Source organism: Leptosomus discolor, chromosome 1 (genome assembly GCF_034619465.1).
Source record: "Leptosomus discolor isolate bLepDis1 chromosome 1, bLepDis1.hap2, whole genome shotgun sequence".
Taxonomy (NCBI): domain Eukaryota; kingdom Metazoa; phylum Chordata; class Aves; order Leptosomiformes; family Leptosomidae; genus Leptosomus; species Leptosomus discolor.
The window spans coordinates 144,545,659-144,560,808 of record NC_141391.1 but is presented as its reverse complement, the minus strand read 5'-3'; the positions used below and the strand labels follow the sequence as shown (position 1 = coordinate 144,560,808).

Sequence of the window (15,150 nt, the reverse complement as noted above, 5' to 3'; positions counted from 1 at the left end):
TACAGAGTAGTTAGCACCATAAAAGCTTTTGAGGATACCTGTCTTCATTCAAATGCAAAGTTGTGGTTGATGTCTTCTTAGGCAGATGATCAGAATGAGGTCTCTTATCTTCTACAAGGTCCATCCAAATTCCTTGGTGCGCTTATGCGCGACTGAAATTCTGATATGGGAGTTATTCACATAGATTTTCCTTTCAAAAGAGGAGATAGGAACAGGTATACTGGCAGGAGGAAATAATGACAATAGCAGTGCTTTCTTGCTAACCAGTATCTCTGTGGCTTGAACATGTATTGACAATTTAATATAAAATGCTCAGACAGGCCTTGAAACAGGACTACATTCCCATTTGCAAATTAATGTTCAAATCACTGATCTGAAGTCTTATGTCCGTCAGCTTTCTCAGTCTCTGGCTCAATGCACCTTGATTTTACTTTTTGCAAAGTAACATAGCTTCACCATGACGGGTGGGTGCTTTTGTTCATCCGTTCCCCAGAACGATAAAGAGCCAGGTGCTTACAGCACTCTGAAAAGAAGTGAGGCAGAAACAGGATCAGATCCTTCCGTGATGAAGAATGAACCAAACGTGAGTTTTGTATTTCCAGTGGACAGTTTTAAGAAGCAGGCAAAAGGAGCTCTTGCTATATTTCTCCAAGGCTGGCCATGGTCAGGTTATGCAGTATTCAGCCCTGTTTGCATGCAGTATATGCAAAAGCTGTGTTCACAATACACCTAGTGCATTGGCATTTTCAGAGGATGTAGGTGGGTGAATGACTCATTTGTGCATCCTGAATGTGTGTAGGCATGAGAAAGGCACAGAAGAGATAAGCCTGCAGATGGAAACCATTCCCACAGAGCTCTAGTGGCACTCACATGACTAGCTCTTCTCTTCATTCCCAGCTACCAGTACGATGTTTAGTTATTTTCATCTGTCCTTCTTCCACATAAATAAATTTTCACTTGCCATCAGGGTGACAGACAGTCCAATAGGAAACCAAAAGTATCCCTTGAACTTCTTTTGGAACACTTTTGATACATCCTGCTGGCTGAACTGCACAAAAATGGAAATGTACTCACGGAAACCTGGGTTTATTTAACTCACTGTCCTGTTTTCTTTCAAGTGTACAGAAGCTAAATGAGTTTCTCCTGAGTGATGAGATTGGAGATGACAGCTGGAGAGGCGGGGACAGCTCAGTAGCTTATGAATCCTGTAAGAAGCACACAGGACTTGTAAGTTCTGTTTTATGACTCCGAATTTCAAAGCAGAGAGGCCATATAGCCCCACACAAGGCTAATGGCTTAGCTGATAGGGCTCAGGAGTTTTGGCTTCCAGCCTGACTCTAACATTGACCAGTTTTGCCTCCTCTGTGTTGGGATCTCTTTGTTTCCATGACATGAAGAGTCTCCAAACATATGCAAGCATTGCTGAAGTGCCAGTAGTAATAAAACCCCATTCACGCCAACACATTTACACATGGTTGAAATTAATCCTTCTCAGTTTTTATAAAAGGCCCAGGTTCATTTCTTCTGGTTATGGGGTTTGTAGTGTATATTGCCAGTACAACCCATCATGTTGGGCGTCTTTTGGTAGGACTGATTCCTGGTCTGGTAAATTCAGAATTCGAGGTGGGGAAAAAAACACCAAACTTTATGAAGCAGGAATTCACTCCAAAATGCTATTTCAGGAGTGCTAAACATATAGTGAATTTGAGTAAAATTTGAGGGAAAAAAAAACCCAAGGGAGATAATTTGGGAAAATAGGTGGGGTTTTTTCATTTTGACATTTTTCTACAGCTAGATATTTCAACTGTTTCAGACTGATTACATCATTTGAAAGGTGACTGAAACTTGAAGATGGCAACAAAAAGAAAGGATTAGCACAAAATAAGTTTCATTTTGAGGTGATTTAAATTAGTTTGCTATCCCAAAACAATGTGTTTCTAGGTTTTCTGGCTTAACAATTATAACGAAACAAAAATGAATTTTTTTCAGTGTTTGTTTTGTTTCTCTTGTCCACATTTTGCCCAGGCCCATAGAGACAGATAGAGAAAATCTAGATGATGGGGAGAGGGAAAAATAAAGGCAGTATCTGTAAAGGTTAAATCATTCACTGTAGACAGCCCAGCTGTAAGGAATCACTAAGATTATGCCAACTCATCTCAATACAGTGGCACTTACTAATACCACAGGTAGCCCTGAATGAGCTAGCTCCACAGTCACTATTATGCATTAGCAAGGTACTCTGCACAAGCTAATTTGATATGCTTCTCGCTCCTGCAGCTATTCTGCTTCCAAAAACCAAACTAGTAACTCTGTGTATCATTACACTTTTACTGACACAGCTTTGCTTGGAGCTACCTTAGGTAGGGCAGACTTACCTAGTGGTTTGAGGAGGATAACAGAGATGAAATCTGGAATGAGTATGTGCTTCAGTTAAGAGTGTTTGAAACATTACAATATGTGCATCACAGTAGTGTGTCTTTATTATTACACACATTGAAAAGCGTTGGTTTCTTCTTGTGACCTAGAATGGTGGTAACAAACGGAATGTATTGTCTGTTTCATAAGGAACCGAATACTGTCATCTCCTGAGAATTCCAACTTTTCTCCTTTCTTCATTTCACTGTGTAGCACACCAAGGCCATCAACAGGAGGCAGCCCTTGAGGTATCAGCTTGAAAGCTATGACCAGACAACAAGGAAGCAAACACGTCCTGTGGAGATAGATGATATCGCAATCAAGGTGGTTTGAAAACTGTCTCATGCTTTACAAGGATCAGGTCCTCCTGCAGCAGTACCAGATAGTGCCCAATTGCTTCTGTTCTTCCAAGGCAAATTGTCCGTTGCAAGAACAAGCCCTTAAATAAATTAGCACTTTAGCCAAAAATAAAGTGAGAAGAGTTCGTTACAGACCAGCTCTTCATAGTGATTCTCTATGTCTTTCAGGAAACAGGCATCATGAGTCTAAACGAACAAAAACTAGATAATCTCATATGCAGAAATTAATACAGATTTTTTTAGGCTTTCCCTTCATGCACTTCTCTTTCATGCTTAGAACCAAGATCAAAACTTTTGAATCATTTTTTGACGTTTATTATGACATGTCATTTATTATGACATTGTTTTAATTCACATTGGCCAAATTTTCCCCACATATGTCCTTGAACTCTGTGCAAAGAATGTTTCATGGGCCTGTCAACTCCAAAGAAAGTACAAAAAGGCTAGTGTACACTGGGGAACATTTTTTTCATGCCAGCATAAACCTTCTGAGTATTCAGTTTGTACTTTGGGAATCCATTCACAAGAGACCATATATCACAATACACAGGATGATTCATTCCTTGATAAGCTATGCTATTTAGATTATCACCTGTGAGATCTTGTGATCATTATTCTTAGTCTTTAATCTTATGCTTGACAGAATTAAAGTATTTGGTAGAGTTCAACTCAAGATGATCCCTTTATTGCATTTCATACAATATGTATACTTTTGTATATAACTTTTCTTATTCACAAACTTTTCTGAGTTTGGCAATCTTTACTGAAATGATTTACTTTTTTGTGTATGAGCATACCTCACCATATGAATTAACCACAGATTTGTTTCAATAACATATTTTAAATCCAAACTAGGCATTCTGGTTTTTTCCAAATCATGTGTTTATATATCTGACATGTGGTAATTTTTTTGCAGGTGACCAATGGATACTTTTCATGGGGAAGTGGTTTAGCTACGTTGTCCAACATAAACATCAGAATCCCAACAGGTAGGATAAATGCACATGTTAAACATTAAATGTAGTGTCAAATCACTACTAATTCCATTTCTTTATGTTGTTAAAAGCACAAAACCACACATTTAGATTTTTATAAGAAAAAATGAAAGTTAAAATTACATACAAGATCATGAACTGTGTTGGTCATATATCTGTATCATTAACCTGAAGTATTATAAATAAACAAAAAAAATTACATGGTTTTATATACCTATATCATTTGTATAGTTTTTATAATAGCAGGAAAAAAAGTCAAGAGTAAGAATAAATATGAAAAAGTTGGTTGCAAAAAAAGTCATTATTATTTTCCACAGACAAATTTAAAAAAGAAAGAGGGAAAACGCCAGACTTGTTCAAACCAAGGGTCTATCTAATTCAGTATTTTATTTCCAGCAGTGGATGGTGCACAGGGACACAGCACTAGTATGTCATACTTCTCCTGCCATTCTTCAACATTACAGTCTCCCAGTTCACAACTAGTTTCATCTCAGAGAATTCCCAGAGCCTCATGCAGTTTGTCTGTCAAGAAATCCTCAATTATTTTCTCTTTCAATTAATATCTCTTTGTCCAGCTGAGCTCCTGTAATTTCTTGCATCCTTTATATCTTTTGGCTAGGAGTTCCACAGGTTTACAAAGCTGATTTGTTTTGGAAATCTTACATAGCAAGTGCAAAAAGTAGCAAGTTATTGTTATTGTTTGTTATTGTTACTGTAAAATTCCTAACACTGTTGGTATTTCATGTTTATTAAATAGTCTTACATTTTATTTTTATATCTTATTGCATGCTTAGTTTTAAAACAGCTTATTACTTTAGGTTGACACTTTTCAGATGTCACATAGTTATTAAGTAATCCCAAAGTCTGCATCATTTTTTTCACTGTAGCATTAGATATTCTATACATGGATGAACTTCTTTGTGCTGGCCCAGTGCCACATACAACACCAGCAGAAGGTCTTTGCTCCAAGGAGTTTGCCATCTAAGGCCATGGGTTCATAAGCAGGGTGAGCCAGTCTAAGAGTTTACCTCCTTTGGAAGGAGTAAGACCCTTAATGCCCCAGCTGGTGAGAAGCTTACCTAGCAAATGCACTAGCTGGACAGTTAGTGAGTTCAGTTAGTTTGTGGGAAGATCTGAGAAGCACCATTGCCATTACAGAGTAGGAACTGCAGGTAGGAAAGTGGAGGGCAGAGAGGGGAAGGGGTACAGCAAAGCAGGAAACAGTAATGGATCTTCTTTCAGTTTCAGTCACTTATTAGAGTGGCCCAAATTTTCATGGAACCCCAGACTGAATAATCACTCCCCACTTTATATCATTTGACCCTAAATAACTTTCATAAAGTAAGACAGTCCCATACAATGTATGATAATGTATGTCAAACCAATAGTCTCATTCCTCTGGAGGTTAGTGTGTACTTGTATTGTCCATTAATGTACATTTCCATAGATGAATATATGCAATATTGCCTATTTATGTAGTAGATGCTAACAAATTTAACCAACTAGTTCAAGTGCTCTAGAACTGGATTTAGTTGGGTCTTGTGGACTTGATTAGAACTGGATTTTTTCTGTTTTGAAAATGTGTTTGTTATTATTATTATCATAGGTCAGATGACAATGATTGTGGGTCAAGTTGGCTGTGGCAAGTCATCACTTCTCCTTGCTATACTGGGAGAGATGCAGACGCTGGAGGGAAAAGTTCACTGGAGCAAGTACGTTTCATATAGCTATTAATTGCTGTATTCATTTAAGAAGGAGGTAGTTGGGATTTGCTGTCAGAAATGTAAAATTCATGTCTCAGAACTTCATGTTGAAATATTATCATCACCCAGATCCTCTCTGGAAGGCATCACCTGTGAATTATGAAGGATTTTCATTGCTGTTTTGTCGTGGTTCAGAGCAGGCAGAGCAGAGTGCCTCTGGAAGGAAAAGAGGCTAGTCTGGCAATTAATATGTAATATATTAGCCCTAGCAGATGACCTCAATAGAAAGCATATATTATTCCTGTTATCAAATCATCTTCAGTACTTACTGTAATTGAAGTCAGTGTTGTTATGCTGCTACTGTACACACCAGTGAAAGCATGACAGGCTGGAGTATCTTCAGTCGAGTAGTATGTGTGGGGTACCAGCATGCAGGAAAGGCTGTCCTTCCCACTTGGTGATGCTGCTGTTAGCAGAGAAAAAAAAAAAAAAAGGTGATATAATAACACAAGAGCAACGCTTTTCCTCTTCCCTGGCCCAAGCCTCGCCTATGGAAGTCAGTGTTACTCTTCATGGTAATACATCCAGGATTTTGTCACAGAGACCAGTATTTTGTTGCCCCATCCCTTGACTAGTAACCTCCTTGGTCATCTTTTTCTTACAGCAGTGTTGCAGGCTGAGTATGTTTGCTTTTCCTGTGCTAGTATGCGTGGCATTTTTTGTTCCCCTGACATATTTCACTGTCTGCTATTCTAAATGTATGATCTCACTGGAGTAGCAGGTACAGTTGGAGCCAAGTCAAGACTAACTTTAGTTTACCATATGTGAGTTTAAGCTTTGAAGGAAGAAGAATATGTGACTGTGGTGGGTTGACCCTGGCTGAATGCCAGGTGCCCACCAAAGCTGCTTTATCAGCTGGACAGGGGAGAAAATATAACAAAAGGCTGGGGGTCGACATAAGGATGGGGAGATCACTCACCAATTACCGTCACGGGCAAAACAGACTCAACTTAGGGAAATTAGTTTAATTTGTTACCAATCGAATCATAATAGGGTAATGAGAAATAAAACCAAATCTTAAAACCACCTTCCCCTCACCCCTCCATTCTCCCTGGGCTCAGCTCTGCTACCTCCTCCCCGCTCAGCAGCACAGGGGGATGGGGAATGGGCGTTGTGGTCGGGTCACCACATGTTGTTTCTGCTCCTCCTTCTTCCGCAGGGGGAGGACTCCTCACACTATTCCTCTGCTCTAGCATGGGGTCACTTCCATGGCAAACAGTCCCCCCCAAAACTTCTTCAAGAACATGAGTCCTTCCCGTGGGCTACAGTTCTTCATGAACTGCTCCAGTGTGGGTCCCTTCCCTGGGGTGCAGTCCTTCAGGAACAGTCTGCTCCAGCGTGGGTCCCCCATGGGGTCACAAGTCCTGCCAGCAAACCTGCTCTGGCGTGGGCTCCTCTCTCCATGGTTCCACAGGTCCTGCCAGGAGCCGGGTCCAGCGCAAGCTCTCCACAGGGTCACAGACTTGTTCAGGCACATCCACCTGCTCTGGTGTGGTGTCCTCCACAGTCTGCAGGTGGATATCTGGTGCACCATTAACCTCAGCCTGCCTCACCATGGTCTTCACCACAGGCTGCAGGGGAATCGCTGCTCCGGTGCCTGGAGCATCTCCTCCTCCTCCTTCTTCACTGACCTTGGTGTCTGCAGAGTTGTTTCTCTCACATATTGTCACCCTTCTCTCCGGCTGCACTTGCTTTTGCACAGTAACTTTTTTCCCTTTCTTAAGTGTGCTATCCCAGAGGCACCACCACCATCGCTGATGGCGGGTCCGTCTTGGAGCTGGATGGCACTGGCTGTATCAGTATATAGGGGAAGCTTCTAGCAGCTTCTCACAGAATCCACCCCTGTAGTCCCCCTACAAGGAGTAGAGTGTACCTTAAAATTTTTCACACAGCTGTTTTCAAAGGTATATTTGAGAAATAATTGAATTTGTCCTAGAGAAGGATATGTAATCTTAGGAAGATTAGACGAAAAAGAAATCTTAGAAAGATACTAGGAAATATTATAAAATACTATTTAAGTTTCACATTGTTCAAGAGGGATTAAGATCATATTGCCATCTGATTAGCAGTCTGCACATAACTGAACAGGTAACTCAGGTTTTAGCAAGCATCTCAGGCCTTACTAAGTGACTTTTTTTCATTACAAACTGTAATTTGGTATTGTGATATAGCTGATGCAAACATGGTTATGTTTTGCTGATAATTTCAGACTGCCTGACAGACAGATGAATACAGAATGACGCTTCAGGTATTTAACTAAGTGGATCCTATCATTCACAAAACCATAATGAAGGTCCTATTTACTCTCATAAGTCCCTTTCCATGTGATTTCACATGCATGACTAACGCAGCTACTGATCCAGGGATGAAATGCAGGGTAGGTGAATTCCCCAGCAAATTCAGGTATAGCAACATAGTAATAGTAATGATGGATCTCATTTCAGCCCCAGTTATATTGGGCTAATCCTGCAGTGCATCACTGTGAAAACCCCTCACGAGGATTGAATACCCTGTTGCTGTTGTGGTTGTCTGCAGTGAGAGCTGTATGTTCTGCTGCCAGGGTTGTCACTGGTCTGGAAAGAAAGTGTGTTAGTGTATCTTTCTGTAAGAGATCTTGGTCAGGGCAAATCTTACGGGTCAGAACTCAGTTGGCTTTTTTTTTTCCCAGTGAGCAATTAGCTAGAGCAACTTCTTAAACACTGAAGTATGAAGCTATCCGGATGCAGTGATTCAGCTCAGCCTGTTTCAGATCTGAGCTATTAAGTCCATACAGGGACAGATGTGGGGAATATGCAGAGATATATGTTCCCTTCATCCACATCAAGCCAAACAGTCAGAACCATCTTCTCAGATCGCCAAGCAGAGTGGCTAAGTGGAAGCCCTTCACTTGGTACACATTTTCTGTACATTTAACTGATTTCTGTGCAAACAGGTTGTTGTGTACTAAATGAAAAGCATGGGAAACACAAGAATCATGAAACAGATTCTCCTAAATGGCCTGTTCTGCCCTCAAGCTACGGAAGGCTTCAAGAAAATTAGGAAGAGTCAGTGCTGCCCTCAGGAGGATTACCAAATACAACTGCTTACCAAAAGGTTGCAACCACAGTAGCTCATAGAAGACCCTGAAGGGTGTTCTCCATAGATGGATACATGGTCAGCCAGATAAATGTCAGTAGCCAAAGTCAGCATACCCACTAAGGCTGCTGTGCTGCTATGGCTGGTGCAGGGATGGGAACAAATTCCTCCAAACTGCTGGCTAGAATTTGTGTAGATGCTTGGTCCTTATCTTGCCTCAAATCTCTTGCCTGTATTAGCAGAGGAAATGGTTCGTTCTGCCATTACAGTAATATCCTAGAGATTTCATATCACTTTTTTTTTCCTCCATTTTCATTTTGTAGTCTGAGGGAATTTGGGCCTGGTTAGAGATGCATTAGTCTATTTTAACATATCCAGATTTAGCCAAACTTCAACAAGATTTCTTTTTTACTTTTCCTTAAAATTTTGGTTTAAATACATTTCTGACAGATCAGTTTATATACTCAAAATCTTATAAAAATATGTAATTGATCTACTCAGTTTGGGCTTTCCTACCATTTCAGACTTGAACTTACCATGCCCCATTTTTAGGGAATATGTGTATTTTAAAGTACAGAATAAAAATCAGTATAAATAGCCACATTTCAATAAATAAAGAAATTAGAACAAAGATTACTAATCCCAGCAGGCAAATAAAATACTCTTTTTAGAAATCTCAGGAGCTTCAGTTTCAGCCCACTCCCATGCCCTGCAATTGCATCACTCTTTCAGATTCAGTAGGGTAATAAAGTGCAAGACCAAATACTTAATCCCCTTGTTTGTGAAGGCTCCAGCTCAGCAAAGGCTTTATGTGTGTTTATGCATGAGATTATTAATGAACGTGGGTTCTCACAGAAATCACGCTTAGAATTTGGAAGAATTAATGTCAAGCTAAGCATGGAATGAATTTTTCTAACTAAGGAAGAAGAGTTTAAGAAAATGAGATCCTAAAATTAGTCCATGCTCATTCAGATAATCTATTTGATTATAATGGCAAGCATATTAAATCTGGTATAGAATTGCAAGGGGTCTTGCAAGGCTTCTGCCCAGTTTCTCTTAAATTGTACTTCAGAAGGCACTCCCAAACGTGTACATGAAAGCATTATCCCTTTCTGTACCATTGCAATTCTCTGCTGATAAAAGTTTGGGGGTTTCTAACAGAGGAAATTTAGGTTTTCTTCTTTTTTGTTTGGCTTGACCTAATTTCTGACCTCCTTTTAATCTCTCATTAGACTCCATCTTTTGCTTTCATGTAATTTTTTTCCATTGTAGAGAAGACTGGAAGCTTCTATTGAATAAAGGACCAGCTCTGGTGAAGTCTGCTTTGAGCCTCAATTTATGGCTCTCTGACCCTTCTGAAACAATCAGCAGGGCTTATTCACTCCTGATGTAACATATTCTCTGGCAATAGGTGCACGAAGGAAACACACTGATTGTGCACTTTAGGAGGCATGAATTATCAAAGTTCTTAGAGAGCTGATGGGCAGCACTGAAAGCAACATGTCTCAGTTCTGGCATTTTGGGAAGATGCTTAACATGTGAGTCTGGCATTACGAGGGATTTGCTATTAGGATTTTTATGCCCTTTGCCAGACTTGGATCCTCTGCTTATGAATGCAGCTGCAGTTACTGCTATCCCAGCAGGCAAGCGGACATTTCTGTCTCAGCAGTAAAATATTTCATCTGGAGGATTCGTAGGCTTGGGAGGGGAGGATTTGTTTGTTTGGGTTTTTTTAAAAGTCAGGCAAATAACACATTAATATAATTTTTCTAGTCCCTTCTAGTGCCTGTTTCCATTTACCTGACGAAAACTTAGTCTTTTAGGTTTTGCACTTTTCAGTGATGTGTCGCCATGCCTGGACATGAGCAGCATTGCTGGTCCAGAACTGCTTTGACTCCATTCCATGCCCTCGACGCTGCTAATAAGTCAATTAACAAACAGAGGGAGCTGCAAAATCACTCATTACTGCCATTGCATGTTCTTCAAAATGTATTTCCTTGATATGATTCTTAAGAAATGGAGGTTGACATGAAAAGCCTGCACGTTGTAGTGCCATGCATGGCTCGATGTAGCCTTACTGCTATAAACAGGTTCAAAATCTCCTCTGATTCCAAAGTGCATTTGTACTTTGCAAAATCATATCTGCAAAGCTTGTCTTTGGTCCAGGAGAAATTTGACATTAGAGTAGCTACCAATTTTTGCAGGTCATTGACAGAACTGTGTGGAGAAGCCAACTTACTCCTTGTCAACCTTTTATCTGCCCAGGCAATATTGATAATTTCGTTTTTAACAGGTTTTACAATACTTTTAAGTTTTAATACATTTTCTAACAATATAGCTTGCCTGTTTAGCCACTACACTCTATAGATATGAAACTATTGTATTTAGAAAAGTTATATAACTTCAATTAGACCTTGTTTATTTTCCCTTTAAGAGCCAAAAAACCCAAAGTGATGTTCAGTTCTTAAAATATGTTTCCCTATATGTAAAACTTGCACAAAATGTTATTCTCTGTATTTCCTGCTTACTAAATGTAATTTACCATAACTTGCAGTGTAAATGAAACTGAACCTTCTTTTGAAGCATCCAGAAGGTATTATTTCTGTTTTAGTGTATCATAATACACTCATTCAATTCTTCAGAATTTTCTCAAACCTCCATCTTTGTACCCTTCAGCCATCTCTGTGTCTTCTTACCATGTTGTTAATCATTTACCATAGGATTAACTGTCAGATTATGTTAAATCCAGTGGATCCCAATCTTCTCCAGCCATTGTACCACTACCTCAGTCTTGTCTGAAAGATGTTCAGTGCTCCCAGCTCCCCTTTGACATCACTGGGAGTTTAGTGTGCTCCATATCTTGCAAGACAGGCCTATAGATCTAAGACATCATCACGTGTACCCTCCCATGTGTTTGCACGTCCTGTGTGATGGAGCAGGGCCCTGTGTGATGGAGCAGGGCGCACAGCGTGCAAAGGGAGCCGGCTGTGCTCCAGCTGAAGTCAAGCAGTGACTTCACCCCCCGATACAGGGAAAGGGCCTGCAGGTTTGAAAGAAGGACAAGCGAAACTAAAAACACGTCATAAATGATAGAGAAGTAGTGGCACACATAGCTGTGGTTGGGAGCCACACCATGATTTGCTACTTGATAATCCTGAGGACATATTTCATACTAGCGCCTATTGAACTGCTAAAACTCCTAAAATTTCGGGGATACTACTGACTGTTTCTAACCAGCTATTTCTCATACCCTAGCACCCTCTCTCTCAATAGCAAATCCTAGATGCTTACACACATAGCTATATCAAATGTTTGGTTTGAAGCAACACCGCCAAAGAGACTGAGAATGAAGATAAGTGTTCAGATCCACAGGCTGGTACCAATTCATGCCTCCTTCCTCACATGTCTTGGGCATCTCAGAAAGTGTCTGAAATTACATAACCTTTTTTGACACTGTACATAGGCAAAACAGCCAGAAGTAAAAAAACATTCATACCCCTATTGTACACGTCATTAGGTATTTATACAAATTTATGTGTGATGTCTTATGTCTATATTATGTCTAATAAATAGTGATTCCTTCCCAATCTGTATTAAACAGCTCTCTTTTCCAGTATCATGTCAGTCCACTGAGGATCTAATAGAAAAAACCATTCCCTGAGAAAAAAGTATTTCATGTGTATGGCCATGTAAAATAATCCAAAACTCAGAAAGCAGCAAGTCAAGTGTACTGATGCCATTTAAACCGTGTCTTTTCACCACCTGTTTTGACTTTAGAGGAAAAAAATACCAAATAACTATTCTTGTGAGAATTTAATAGTTTTGATTATTTGTAATTTGCCTTTGGATGGAAATTGCAGTTACTAGACTGAGGTATATACCAGCCATTTACAGTAGAATAGAATACAACCTAAAGTGTAGAATTTGCCATCAGGGGAGAGAGTGGGTGCTGTTCTAACAAAAGCATCTAATTTAAAATTCTTCCCTTCACTTTTGTAACAGTTGCTTTGCCTATGTGTTTCCCTGTATTTTTATGAATGCACATGCATAAAATTAATTTTAAAAAACCTGATTCTCTTTCATAATGTGGGTGCTTTGCTTTTAACTAATGCTCTTTATCTGTCTACAGTAGAAACAGATACTCGGTGGCTTATGCAGCTCAGAAGCCATGGCTGCTGAATGCAACCGTGGAGGAAAACATTATCTTTGGAAGCCCATTTAATAAACAGAGGTAAATATCAACCTTCTTTTAAAAAAGTTCTTGGCCTCTGGAGGAAGTTTGTAGATTCTGAAAAATATCGACGCACATTAACCCTGGGGTGGATTTAGCTAACCTGACTTCAGCCATCTCAAAGGAAGGTTTATGTTTTAAACTAGGCTTTAAATAAATCTTTCAAGGCTCCCTCTCTAACCAGAGTGCATATTTAAAATGTTTGCAAGAAATCACACAGCGGCAGTGGCTCTCCACGGAATACAGTGGAAGCCATATGTGTAGTTTCCAAGCAGCTAAAGTTAGGTGAGATGAATCCCATCTTTGGAGACTACCGACATATTTTTGTTTTGTTTAATGCAGCCTGAGGTTGCCAGAGGACTCTGAAAATAGGGATTCTAGGCATGTTTCCACTGAGTTTATGTGCTAATCCTGCTGTGATCAAGTTACTGGAACAGCCACTTTACAAAAACACTGCACGTATGAAGATGGCGTGCCTCAAGGAAATAACCTTAATTCTTCCTTTAGAAATACAGGAGGAGGGATCATGAAAGCTGAGGTTCACAGCTTCTGTTGTGCCTATCCAGCACTTGCTTCTTGTGTCCTTCTAAAAAGTCAGCTAACAAATGCAATGGAAAAAGTGACTCAACTTAAGGAAAACAAATTGCTGATGTTTTCAAGGCAATACTCTCTTTGGTTTATTAAAAATACATCCTATTCCTCTCAGTGTGTGTTTTGTTAAGATGTATGACTCCATTCCCACTTAATAAAACTTAGCAATGACCAAATATCTCAAAATCCAGATAAGCGTCTAAAATTTCAGGGACTGGATTCTTCGTCTACTGCATCCATCAGCCTATTTCACTCATATGAAAGGGGCAAGGCTGAATTACACCACTCAAATAGTCTGATCCCAGCTGCTTATTAGCAGATCATCTGCGATAATCCACAGAGCTAGAAATCTCACAACAATTTTCAAGTTTTTGCAGGTGGTTTCCTGGTTCTGGCAAGATCAGAAGCACTGTAATATCCCACTGAAGTAAATGAAGAGGCACCTAAAGGGGGAAGAATAATAACTCCTTGGAAAATGGCTTCAAATACTCCAGAGTCCAGCAAAACAGCTCTGTGATAGGGAGGAACGTACTCAATATTTACGTAATTGGATCTTTAAAAAGTAGGCTTGCCAATAAAGATCTACAACAAATAGATCATTTTTTACAATGCTTATTTTAAAATGCTTCATGATCACTTGCTGAATAATCATTTTGCCCTGCTTAGTTTTGCAATTATCCAACCATCACAGAGCCATAATAACTTAGCAGTGAATTTGAGCTGGAGGTTTCTGTGTATAGCAAAGCAAGTGGCTGTTAAATAATTGCAATGACCATCTTGTTTTTACAGGTACAAAGCTGTTACAGATGCGTGCTCTCTGCAGCCTGACATTGACTTACTACCATTTGGTGACCAGACAGAAATTGGAGAAAGGGTAAATAACATGAATGCTTTTATTTCTGCTTAGCCTATGTATTAAGAAGGCACTCTCTGATATCACTCAGATCTAGTCTATATTGGGCTGCCAGCCTGGTAAACAACTGTAATTCACCAGAGGTTACTGCAAAAAAAAGTTAAAACTTTTTTCCTTCTTCAGCTGTTTCTAAAATGGGATTTTTTAAGCAAAGTCTCCTGTATTTTGCTTGCAGAATTTGATGCTAGTATTGGTTGCATTTTTCCATCTAAGAAGCCTACTGTGCTTAGAGAAGCTCTTCATAATTTACATTTACCCATGATTAGTTGCTGAATAATCATTTTTCTTCTGATATTATATGAGGATTATGTGTGTTTATCAACAGGATTAGCATTTTAACAAAGCTTTTTTTTTTAATTGTAACTCTATGTAATTGCAAAAAATCACATTTCCAAAGTCCTATCATAATGTTTATTCAAAGATGCATATTTCTAATCCATTATACTCATTAGGGGATTAATTTAAGTGGTGGCCAACGACAGAGGATCTGTGTAGCTCGAGCACTCTATCAGAACACCAACATTGTCTTCTTGGTAAGATTTTTCTTTCTCACATGGAGCATGGAAAGTTGGTAATAAACCAGTCATTCCTTATATTTAGCTTTAGAAAAATTTATGTTAGATTTAGAAAACTGTTGGGACTTGTATTCAACCTAAAATCCAAATTATAGATATAGGAAATAAACATCCACCAGAGGCAGCATCAAAACATACTGGGAGACTGATGAAGGTGGGATTACCTACAGAGATTAACACTGGAAGAGTAGAACAGATTGTTTAACTTTTGCTTGCTCTCAGTGGTGACCTAC

At 39.4% G+C, this 15,150-nt stretch overlaps 1 protein-coding gene across 1 annotated transcript in view; it reads left to right on the top strand.

Annotated features, from left to right (window-relative positions):
• ABCC9 (ATP binding cassette subfamily C member 9) overlaps nt 1-15,150 on the top strand; it is a 67,341-nt gene that overhangs the window by 24,691 nt on the left and 27,500 nt on the right. Inside the window, exons 13-20 of the mRNA XM_009949896.2 lie at nt 1,119-1,227; nt 2,629-2,739; nt 3,691-3,763; nt 5,376-5,481; nt 11,162-11,200; nt 12,737-12,838; nt 14,219-14,303; nt 14,795-14,875. Coding sequence (XP_009948198.1) covers nt 1,119-1,227; nt 2,629-2,739; nt 3,691-3,763; nt 5,376-5,481; nt 11,162-11,200; nt 12,737-12,838; nt 14,219-14,303; nt 14,795-14,875 — 706 coding nt within the window. The remainder of the gene's footprint in view (nt 1-1,118; nt 1,228-2,628; nt 2,740-3,690; nt 3,764-5,375; nt 5,482-11,161; nt 11,201-12,736; nt 12,839-14,218; nt 14,304-14,794; nt 14,876-15,150) is intronic.